The 12168-nt window shown below is 39.4% G+C and overlaps 1 protein-coding gene and 1 long non-coding RNA gene across 3 annotated transcripts in view; one reads left to right on the top strand and one right to left on the bottom strand.

The window, feature by feature from the left end:
* The window catches only part of LOC131996759 (uncharacterized), a 76255-nt gene that overhangs the window by 31991 nt on the left and 32096 nt on the right, over positions 1-12168 (top strand). The window lies entirely within an intron of this gene.
* LOC106094156 (low-density lipoprotein receptor-related protein 2) overlaps positions 1-12168 on the bottom strand; it is a 795641-nt gene that overhangs the window by 23634 nt on the left and 759839 nt on the right. For both annotated transcript variants that reach the window (XM_059366657.1, XM_059366656.1), the window contains exon 5: positions 4135-4410. In XM_059366657.1, coding sequence (XP_059222640.1) covers positions 4135-4410 — 276 coding nt within the window. The remainder of the gene's footprint in view (positions 1-4134; positions 4411-12168) is intronic.

A 12168-nucleotide genomic window follows, 5' to 3' on the forward strand; every position in this document is an offset into this window, starting at 1 on the left:
ATGGTGGATGGCATAACAAAATGGTGTTGATCCTCTCATTCCTCTTTATTCCGATGTAAAAGAAATTTTGCTCAGACTATACTGTGGCTATCTTCTTCAAATGTGCTTGATTTGGAATAAATCGGATTTAGATAAAGCTACCGTATATATTTTTTTCGATATGAGCACAGAATTCACAAAATGTAAATTTTCACAGTTGTACATTTCGTTTCCATCTTAAAGTACGCACTATATATGATGCCACCCATTTATCTGCAAACTTTTGCAGATGAAATCTATTAGGTTAGGCCAGGTTAGATTGAAAAGAGGGTGCAGATATTAATCCGCCCCATGACACTATAGACATACACCTAAGCCAGTAATCGGCTTGTTGTGCGCTCTAAAAACTATAAAGTAAACTCTATAAAGAGAATTTTAAGTTAGAAATTCCGTGCTACTTACAAAATTCTTAATTGTTTCCAATATCACTCCGCTAATTTGGTTCATGTCTGGTATTGTGTCCCCACGTAAGTGTCGGTATCTGTTAAACGCTAAAGCCGGGTAATGACAAAGGAAATGCTCCAACGTCTCATCACCTTCCCCGCATGCCCTACACATGCTATCGCTTGTCGCACCGATTTTACATAAGTGAGCTCGTAGTCCTATGTGTCCCGTTAGGACACCGATAGTTATACTGACCCCGTTCTTACTTACTTTCAGTAATGGCCTCGTCTTCTTACGATCTGGATCTCCCCATAGGATTTTCGCCGTCCTACCGAGCGTTTCGCTATTCCACAATGTTGTGTGCACATTCGTCGCCCACTCCCTTAACTCGGACTGCGTCGACCCGAAAGGTCTCGGGTTAACCAAGTTTATTGACGGTAGTCCTCTGGCCTTCACCGCCAAATCGTCTGCCCTTTCATTCCCCCTTACTCTGTTATGGCCCGGCACCCAATGCGCCTTTAATGGGTCCAAGACCTTAAATCGACAGATCGGTCTATATGGCAGCTATATCCAAATCTGAACCAATCTGGCCCAAATTAAAGAAGGATGTCGAGGGGCCTAACACAACTCACTGTCCCAAATTTTGGCAAAATCGGACAATAAATGCGCCTTTAATGGGCCTACGACCTTAAATCGGCGGATCGGTCTATATGGGGGCTATACCAATATATATTCCGATATAGGTGCCATATAGACCGATCTGCCGATTTTGATACTTAAGGCCATAACGGTAGATAATATTACCCGATTTCGCTTGAAATTTGAATCTGTGACTGGTATAAGGCTTTTATGCCCCTGTACCAAATACGATCGAGATGAGCCCATATCTGGATACTAATATGGATATAGTAGAATTATTGTAAAATAAGATAGTTAATATATCCATGGTGGAGGGTAGCCAAATTTCGGCAAGGCTTTACTTATGCGTTTTTACTTCTTTTACTTCATATGCCCCCTAACCCCTGTAAACAAAAATAATATTTGTATCCTCCTCAGCCAATTTACTATCGACCCAGTAAGGAAAGGTGAAAGTCGGGCGAAGCCGACTATATAATACCATACACCACCGAGTCTACGTGCATCTTTTAAAACATGGAACCTATATTGAAATCTAGTCAGACTTTAATTTTGCATACCTATTGAAATGTTGAATAGAACCTTGTAAGATTTTTATACCCACCACCTTAGAATGGGGGTGTACTAATCTAGTCATTCCGTTTGTAACACCTCGAAATATTGATCTAAGACCCCATAAAGTATATATATTCTTGATCGTCTCGACATTCTGAGTCGATCGAAATATCGATAGCGGTTGAACGCGTAAAGCTAGCCGCTTGAAATTTTGTACAGATACTTACTATTGATGTAGGTCGTTGAGGATTGCCAAGTACGGTTGAAATCGGTCAAGAATCTGACATAGCTCCCATAGAAACCGATCTCCCGATTTAACTTCTTGAGCTCCTGGAAGCTGCAATTTTTGTCCGATTTGGCTAAAATTTTGCACATAGTGTTCCGTTATGACTTTCAACAACTGTGCTAATTACAGTCCAAATCGGTCAAGAATCTAATATAGCTCCTATAAAAACCGACTGATTTGACTTCTTGAGCTCCTGGAAGCTGCAATTTTTGCTCGATTTTAATGAAATTTTGCATGTGGTGTTCCGTTATGACTTTTAACAACTGCGCCATGTAGGGTCCAAATCGGTCTATAACCCGATATAGCTCCCATATAAACCGATTTCCCGATTTGACATCTTAAGCCCTTGGAAGCTATTTTTTTACCCACCACCATAGGATGGAGGTATACTAACCTAGTCATTCCGTTTGTAAAACCTTGAAATAGTGATCTAGGACCCCATAAAATATATATTCTGGATCGTCTCGACATTCTGAGTCGAACTACCCATATCTGTCTGTCCGTCCGTCTGTCGAAATCACTATAGCGGTCGAATGCGTAAAGCTAGTCGCTTGATATTTTACACATATACCTTATATTGATGTAGGTCGTTGGTGAGTGCAAATGGGCCATATCGGTTTAAATTTGGATGTAGCTCCCATATAAACCGATCTCCGATTTGACTTCTTGATCCCCTCGAAGTCGCAATTTCTGTCCGATTTGGCAGAAATTTTACATGTAGTGTTCAGTTGTGACTTTCAACAACTGAGCCAAGTACGGTACAAATCGGTCTATAACCAGATTTAGCTCCCATATAAACCGATCACCCGATTTGACTTCTTAGACCCTAGAAGCAAAAATTTTTGTCCGATTCGGCTGAAATTTTCCATGTGGTGTTCCGTTGTGACTTCCAACAACTAAGCCGAGTACGGTGCGAATCGGTCTATAACCAGATATAGCTCACATATAAACCGATCTCCCGATTTGACTTCTTAGACCGTAGAAGCAACAATTTTTGTCCGATTCGGCTGAAATTTAGCATGAAGTGTTCTGTTATGACTTCCAACAACTGCGTTTAGTACGCAGTTGTCTATAACCTGACGTAGCTCCCATATAAACCGGTCTCCCGATTTGATTTCTCGAGTCAATGGAAGCCGCATTTTTTTTCTGATTTAACTTTGCACATGGTGTTCTGTTATGACTTCCAACAACTGTGTCAAGTACAGTCCAAATCGGCCTATAACCTGATATAGCTCCCTTATGAACCGATCTCCCGATTTGACATTAACCTTCGTTCGATTTAGTTAAAATTTTGCACATAGTGTTCTGTTATGACTTCCAACAACTGTGCCAAGTGCGGTCCAAATCGGTCTATAACCTGGTATAGCTCCCATATAAGCCGGTCTCTCAATTATTCTTGTTTGGTTCCTAGAAGTTTTAAGCTAAAATTATTTTGTATAAATGTTGAGCAAAATCCATGTATAAATTTTGAGCAAAATCCACGTTTTTACTTGTTTATACTTTTTTCGATTCGATCCCACAGTGTAGCGTATGAATAACGTTATTGAAAGAAAATATTACGTATACGTCATATAGGTCAAAATATATAATATAACTTATACGCCACCCCTTTTTTTACATGAAAAAGTTCTTGCAGCCTGGTATCCTTGGAAATACACAACAAAGCTATTCTCTCAAAAGAAACATTTGCTTTATCTTTCCCCCTATAGAGTAGCCAAGTGTTATAATGATGTTGAAGGGCTATTCTCAATTGGTTTGACATGAAATATGTTGACTGTCTTTCAATGAATTGAAATCAATCAATCCTGTACGGTTATATCCAACATATCTTCTTTTGTTCTAATCATTTTTCATTATAAGACTGTGTACGTATGATTGTCTGTCTGTGCAAAGGCCATTTACTTAATTTTCCACAACATTAGATGCAACTTCAACTGCCTTCAAGTTAACAAGGCTTCATCAAATCCATAAGATGGGGAAACATTGCCAACCAAAGGACACACAACAGTCAAGCCATGCCAATTCATCTAGGCTCGGAGGCAGTACCTAGATATGCTAGACAAATGACATTAAATAGCAAAGGAAAAGATAAGAAAAGCAGCAGCATTGACAGTTGGCCGTACATACAGACAGACAGCTAGGCAGGCAGCCAGCCAGCAAGACTGGCAGGCCAGCCATACCCAAAGACATAGAAATGAGCTAAGATGGCAAGGAGATTTAAAGCATATACTTACTGCATCCTTGTTCATCGGAATTATCACCGCAGTCATCCTTGTGATTGCACTTCAACGAAGCACTAATACACTTTAAGCCATTGGCACAGCGAAACTGATCCAGGCGACAGGCAGTTCCTTTGCAGCCTTCCTCATCACGACCATTGCGGCAGTCCAAATAGCCATCGCATCGTTTTTCCGTGGGCACACAAGGACCGGACAGACGACTGCCATCGGAGGGCGGCAAACCACCGATTTGATTGCAAAATACATCGGTCGTTTGACATTTTCTATAAGCTGCAGTTCCCAAACACACACACACATACATACACACGCAGACAATGCAATAATCCCATTGACAATGACAGTGGCAATGTGCAACGTTATGGACGTATGGATGGATGGATGGATGGACAGAATGGGTTATTGGTTAAGCATTCACAGCCAATGTTTTGCACGTAGTCATCATCAAAAAAAAAAAAAACGTAAAAGAAAAACATCAGTTTTCAAGGAATTGGAAGCCATTTCCAGGATTATACATAAGCAACACAGCAATGTTTGTGCATCCATACAAACACCACCACAGCAGAAAAAATATTGTTGACAATTTATAGCATCAGATTGCATTGTGTCCATTCATTCAAAGTGACAAGAAGAAGGAGGAGGAGTATGAGCAGGAGTTGTTTTTTCGTTTTTAATACAACAGTCAACAAAAGCCAGAATATTTGTCCAGTGGCACAGTGTCATTGGTATCATCATCATCATCATCGTCGTCGTCGAGTTGGCCATTGAGAGCAACATTGCATATAAGAATGTTGTCGTCGAGATAATTTTTGTTGACACATGAAAAATGATATGCGAAGGAAACAGATAGTAGTGGCAAACGTAGTCAAAGTTGAAGTCGACGAAACACCAAAGGAAACGGAATTCATTGCCAATTCGATATTGACACAATAAGTGAGTGTGAGTGTGAGTGTGACCAAAGAAAATGAAACGGCCAATGGCAGCAAGACGCACAGTAGTCATTGTTATTAACATCATTGACATAGTTATCAGTGTTGTTGTCATCATCATCATCATCATCGTCGTCGTCATCATCAGGGTTGGCAAACATACATGGAAATAATGCAAGAAAGAAAGAAAGAAAGAAAGAAAAATAATTAATAAGTAAATTTTAATAACATTTATATTTGCATCAAAAGGCGCAAAGAAACTTAATGCGTATGGCAAACATGAAAATCCACATTTATATAAGGCTGCTGTCTCTGGTGAGGCTTTAATTTCCCATTTTATTTCAATCAATGTCAGTTTTCTTTTACATGTGGCCAGAAATACATAAGCTCTTTTTATTACGATTCAGGTTTTCATAATTAAATACAACTACCTTGAAAGTTTAATTAAAATACAAGAAGCCATAATGGGTTAATAAGGAGCTTTCAAGAACCTGGGAAAGGCCATAAAACAGAAAAATGGTAAATTTGCATAAATTTCACACAAAAAACAACTTCTTTTGGCAAGATATGCTACATATGGAAAATTAAAAAAAAAATGTTTTTAAAACGTAGTAAGGCGAAAGTTTCAGATTTGAAAAAGCATAACATTTCACAGCCTCACTATATGCAGAAATTAAAAAAAAAAATAAAAACGCATTAAGTTCAGCAGTAAAAACTCATTAAGTTTGGATACCCACCCCCATAGAGGTGGTTATAATAACTCAACCGTGTAAATACAAAAAATGCAAATTTTGCCCGTGAACATTCCGCTAAGGACCAGGGGCAAACTTCTCACTTATCAATGAGTGCAGTCCGATTCAAGTTTAAGCTGAATGATAAGGGGCCTCCTTTTTATAGCCGAGTCCGAACGGCGTGCCGCTCAGGCTTCGAACCCAGGCGTTCAGCGTCATAGGCAGACATGCTAACCTCTGCACTACGATAGCCTCTACTATATTCATACTAAATTCCAACTATGGGCTGATCTAAATCATATTTGGTTCAGCATCTTGAAGCCATATACAAGTCATAGCTTAAAATTTCAGCGAAATAGGGCTTTTATGAGCTTAAGAAGCAAAAGCGATAGATCGGTTCATATGGTACCTATATCCAAATATGACTCGATGTAGACCATATTCGGTTAAGATAGCAGTAAGCCTAGCCCATCTCATTGATCACCATTTAGCGCATTTGGATTATAAACGCACTTTTATAGGCTTAAGAGCTTGAATCGGCAGTTCGGTCTATATGACAGATATATGTAAATATGCTGTGATATGGGCTAAATTGGGCTCGGATATGGGGGTCCCTAGTACAAATCGCTTATCCAAATTTCAGCAACATTGGTAAATTAATGAGGTTTTATGGGCTAATGAGGAAATATGGCCCGATGTAAAGCGTTTTCAATTTGAATAAAGAGGGGCCTAGTCCAACTCACTGTTCCAAATTTCATCGAAATGGGATTTAAATGCGAATTTTACGGGCTAAAAAGCCTAAATCGGCCGATAGGTCTATATGACAGCTGTATGTAAATATGGCCCCATATTGGGGTCGGACTTTGGGAGCCAAAGTAAAACTCATTGTCTGAAATTTTAGCCAAATCGGGTAATAAAAGCGCTTGTTATGCGCTTAAAATCCTAACTCAGTTTATAAGGCACCTATATACATCGAAATATGGCCCGATATGGGCCATGTTTTGTCCGTCGCTATGCTGTTTTCTGCGGCCTTAGACCAAAAAGCACTTGCAGTGACATTCAATGAATGCTTAAGTATACAACAAAAAGAGTTAGGCAATGTGTTTGCTAGTCTTAGCATTGATGGTTTGTATCGGAATAGTGGAAAGTAAGACCTTCTTCTCTCTTACTGCGCTAAGCAGAGTTATAGAACTTATTAAGCCCTGTTTCAAAACAACAGCGTGCTCTACACCGTACTCAATGGTCGTTGGGTATGTAGAGCATCTTAATCATTTTGACAAATGTCTTGATGAAGACACATGGTGTATCAGAAATCACGATCCGCCATGCCAGTCAAAGGGCGTTGATAACAGCACACATTTGCTTAACTTTAAAAAGTTTTTTGCTATGCTATTCTTTGAAGAGATGAAATCAAAAAAGAAGAAATCAAAAAAAAAGTTAACAAAATTTCCAATCAAAACCCCTTACCCAAATTTTCAATAAAAAAAAATGTTGCCAAAATTTTATATATAACAAGTAAATGGGTGCTAAGTTCGGCCGGGCCGGATTTTAAATACGCTCCACCATGAAACGCAATTATGAAGTTCTTTGAATGACTTTTTCAAATAGAAAAACACCAGTCTTGGAAAAAGAAAAACACCACCTTCAGGCAAATCGAGTTATAATTGCGCCCTCTAGAGGTTCAAAAAGTCAAACTGGGAGATAGGTTTGTATGGCAGCCATATCAGGTTATATACCGATTTAGACCATTCTTGGAACAGTTGTACCAAAACGACGTATGCAAAATTTCAACCATATTGGATAAGAATTGCGCTCTCTAGAAGACCGAGAAGACGAATCTGGAGATCGGTTTATATGGCGGCTATATCAGGATATGTACTGATTTGGATCATACTTGACGCAATTGTTGGAAGTCAAAATAAAACACTTCATGCTCAATTTCACCAAAATCGGGCAAGAAATGCGCCCTCTAGAAGCTCAAGAAGTCAAGACCCAAGATGGGTTTATATGGCAGCTATATCAGGTTATGGATCGATTTGTCAGTTGTTGGAAGTCATAACGAAACCTGTCATGCAAAATTTTAGCGAAATCGGATAAGAATTGCGCCCTCTGGAGGTTCAAGAAGTCTAATCCGGAGATCGGTTTATATGGCGGCTATATCAGGTTATGGACAGATCTACATTAAACTATACTTGGCTCAGTTGTTGTGAGTCATACCAGAATATTTCATGCAAAATTTCAACTGAATCGGATAAGAATTGCGCCCTCTAGAAGCTCTAAAAGTCAAGACCCAAGATCGGTTTATATGGCAGCTATATCAGGTTATCAACCGATTAAGACCATACTTGGCACAATTGTCGGATTTAGTACCAAAATACCACGTGCAAAATTTCAGCCAAGTCGGATAAGAATTGAGCCATCTAGAAGCTCAAGACCCAAGATGGGTTTATATGACAGCTATATCAAAACATGGACCGATTTGGCCCATTTACAATCCCAACAGATCTACATTAAAAAGATATGTTTGTGCAAAATTTCAAGCGGCTAGCTTTACTCCTTGAAAAATTCGAGTGCTTTCGATGGACGGACGGACGGACAGACAGACGGACGGACATCGCTAGATCGATTTAGAATGTCATAACGATCAAGAATATATATACTTTTTGGGGTCTTAGACGCATGTAACACATGGAATGACGAAATTACTATACTCCCCATCCTATGGTGGAGAGAATAAAAATTTGTGTGTTCCTTATAGACTCAAAAACGTCTCAACCGATTTTATTGAAACTTTCACAGATGGTGCATAATGATCGCATAGTGAAAATTGTGTACTAAATTTTTTGATATGTGAAGGGGGCGGCCCCTTCCCCTTACCCCAATTTTCAGAAACGCCAGATCTCGGAGATGGGTGGGGCGATTTAAGCCACATTTTGTGTGCTCTCTATAAGTAACCTAAAACCTAAAATTTGGTTTTAGGATGGGGTGGCTAGGGGGCGCCTCACCAAATATATTTATAGACTAATTACGACAATATAGGACTCAAATGAAAGGAATTTGCGAGTGGAATACAAATCTGGTACCCAAATGTGGGACAAAGTTGTTGGTGGACCACCCAAACCACCGCCCAAAAAGGACTTATTTACTGGTAATATGGGGCTTAAATACCCAAATGTGGGACAAAGTTGTTGGTGGACCACCCAAACCACCGCCCAAAAAGGACTTATTTACTGGTAATATGGGGCTTAAATAAAAGGTATTTGAGAATAGAATACGAATCTGATATCCAAATGTGGGACCAAGTTTCTAGGGGTCCACCCCTTCCCCAAAACACCCTCCAAACAGGACTTCTTTACTGACCATGGCAATATGGGGCTTAAATAAAATGTATTTGAGTGTGAATACGAATCTGATATCCAATTGTGGGGCCAAGTGTTTGTGGGACCGCCCCTCCCATAAACATATCCCAATGAGGACAAATTTACGACCATAGCAATATGGGGCGGCATCTGATAGCAAAATTCGGGACCAACTACTTAGGGGACGTCCCAATCCCATAACAACCCCCAAATTGGACGTATTTGCTCACGATATTGATAGTTTTTAGGGCCAATACCCAAAACCGCACACATTTGCTGACTTTTGCAATAAGGGGTTAAAAGGAAAGGTATTTGAGATTAGAAAAGGAATTTTATATACAATTTTGAGACCAATGGCAATGGCCGTCCCAAACCCCCCTAAAATAGGTTTATTGGACGATCTTGACAATATGGGGCTCAAATGAAAGGTATTCGGGTGTAGTTTGCGGATATGGGCAGGAGGGAAGAACAGGCTTTAAAGTTTGTTGATATCGGAAGGGGGCGGACTCTCCCCCGTTACCCCAAAAACACCACCCAGAATAAAAAGTGGACCGATAATGACAAAATGGGTATCGAATGAAGGGAATTGAAGAGTAGAATGCGAATATGGTATTAAAAATTTGGTCCAAGTACCCAACAAGTCGCCCTAATCCAAAAACTCCTCCAAGCAGACAAATTGAACATTTATATCAATATGGGACTCAAATTTGCTTTCAGGTTTAGGTGGCACTTTTTCTTCTAAAAAAACGTCAAATAGGTTGATTGATCCATTATGACAATATGGGGCTCAAATGAAAGAGTGAGAGTAGAAAACGAATTTGATATCCAATTTCGGAGCCAATAGTTTGGGAAACACCTTAAAGCAACCCATAAACTGAACTTTTTTTCCGGCTATGGCAATATGAAGATAAAATCAACGGTATTTAGGAGTAAAGAACGAATTTGATATCTATTTTCAGGTCAAAGTGCCGGTGGGCGCCCCATCCTCAAGACACCCTCCAAACGGTTCACGTTTACCGACCATGGCAATATGGGGCTCAAATTAAAAGGATTTGGGAGTGAAGCACAAATTTATTATCGATATTTGAGACTAAATGTCTGAGGTGCCATCCATCCCCTAAAAAGCACTTCTCATTACCCTTATTTAAAAAAAAAAAAACCAGATGTTGGAGATTGGTAGTGCGATTCGTTTGAAATATTTTTTTTTTGCACTCTTATAGTCACCTAAAATAAAACATGGTTTCTATTGTTGGGGTCGGGTGCCTCGGGGGCCATATATACCGGCAAATGGATATATAGATCAAACACAACAATATAGGACTCAAACGAAAGGTGCTTGAGAAAAAAAAAACGAATTTGATATCCAATAGAAGAGCCATGTGTTTGAGGGTCACCCCACCCCAAAATACCTTCTTAATTGGACGTTTTTACCGACCATTGCAATATGTGGCTATTTTGGAGGAGAATACGAAATAGATGCTCATTTTCGGAACAAAGACCCTGGGGTTCACTCCACCTTCAACACAACTTATTTACCGATAATGCCAATACGAGGCTCATATAAAATGTACTTGAAAGTGGAGCACGAAGCTTTATTTACTTTCAAGGCCAAGTGCCCGAGTTCAGGGCGAAGTTTTCCTACCCTAAAAAGACACTAGAGAGTTAAAGAAGGTGCAGCGGAGCGGGCCCGGTTCGGCTAGTTTCCTATAAAACGCAAACTTACAAATTCCAATTTTCAAGAAAACTTTGTGCAATTTGTAAATACTGTAATTTTTTTTAATCTTAACTGACAAACACACTTTTTTCCTCCCTAACATTTTAAGTTCTTCAAATAAATCTTCAATCCAATTACAATTAAACTCTTCCAAACCACTTTCCTTAATAATGACTGACTGCTTTGATTTGAATCTTGGCAATTAATTAATTGCATAGCAGTTATCGTTTTGCTCTACTCCCTTCGTTTACTACTTGAAAATGAAAAGAGAAAAAAAAAACAACAAAAAACATTCATCATGTCAATTTCAGTTTTTCTTTTAACCGTATGAATTGCTCTATTTTCCTTAGCTGTGTGTAATGCACATAAAGTTTTTAACTGCCTAGTATGTGTGTTTTTTTTTCGTTCTTCGATTTGTCTTTTTCATCCTGCCACATGCATTGACGTGCCCCACAGTATAACTTACAGTGAAGATGATGTGATAGCGTCATCGTTATTGTCGTTGTTGTTGCTGTTGTTGTGAGAAGGAAGTAAATCCTTTTCAATTATTTTCCTGTTACGAATATTTCTTTTGATTTCTCCATTATGAACAATGGCAAAAGTTATCGTTGATGTCATGGCAGGCTATGCACGTGAATGCTGCAAATGGTTTTTTTTTTTTTTCCCCTTTTGTTTTGCTGCATGGTGAAAAATAATCGAATATATGGTGAAAAATATACAATACTTTTTTATTTATTTTTATTTTAAACTAGCCGAACCAGGCCCGCTCCGCTAGGCCTTCTTTACCTCTCTATTATCTTTTTAGGATGGGGACACTTCGCCCTGAATGCGGATATCGAATTCGTGCCATTATAGCCTATGACGCTGGACGCGTTCGAATCCTGGCGAGAACATCGGACAAAGCGGTGTTTATCACCTCTTAATGTTGGCGAAATTTTCCAAAGAGGTGTCGCACTGCGGGACGCCGTTCGGACTCGGCTATAAAAACAAGGTCCCTTAACATTGATTTTAAACTTGAATCGGAAAGCACTCATTGATTTGTGAGAATTTGCCCCTTCTCGGTTCCTGGTGGTAATGTTCTTCCTTAGGATAATGTTCTCATTAAGGGAGGAATGGCACATCAAACATTTCCACTCAAATATGGATATCAAATTGTGCTGCACTTCCAAATCCCCTTAACTTGAGGCCCATATTGCCATGGTCGGTAAATATGAATCATTTGGAGGGTGTTTTGGGGCTGGGGTGGCCACCCGCACTTTGCACTGAAAATATTGGGTTGCCCAAAAAGTAATTGCGGA

The sequence above is a fragment of the Stomoxys calcitrans genome, chromosome 4 (assembly GCF_963082655.1).
Source record: "Stomoxys calcitrans chromosome 4, idStoCalc2.1, whole genome shotgun sequence".
In the NCBI taxonomy this organism is placed as follows: domain Eukaryota; kingdom Metazoa; phylum Arthropoda; class Insecta; order Diptera; family Muscidae; genus Stomoxys; species Stomoxys calcitrans.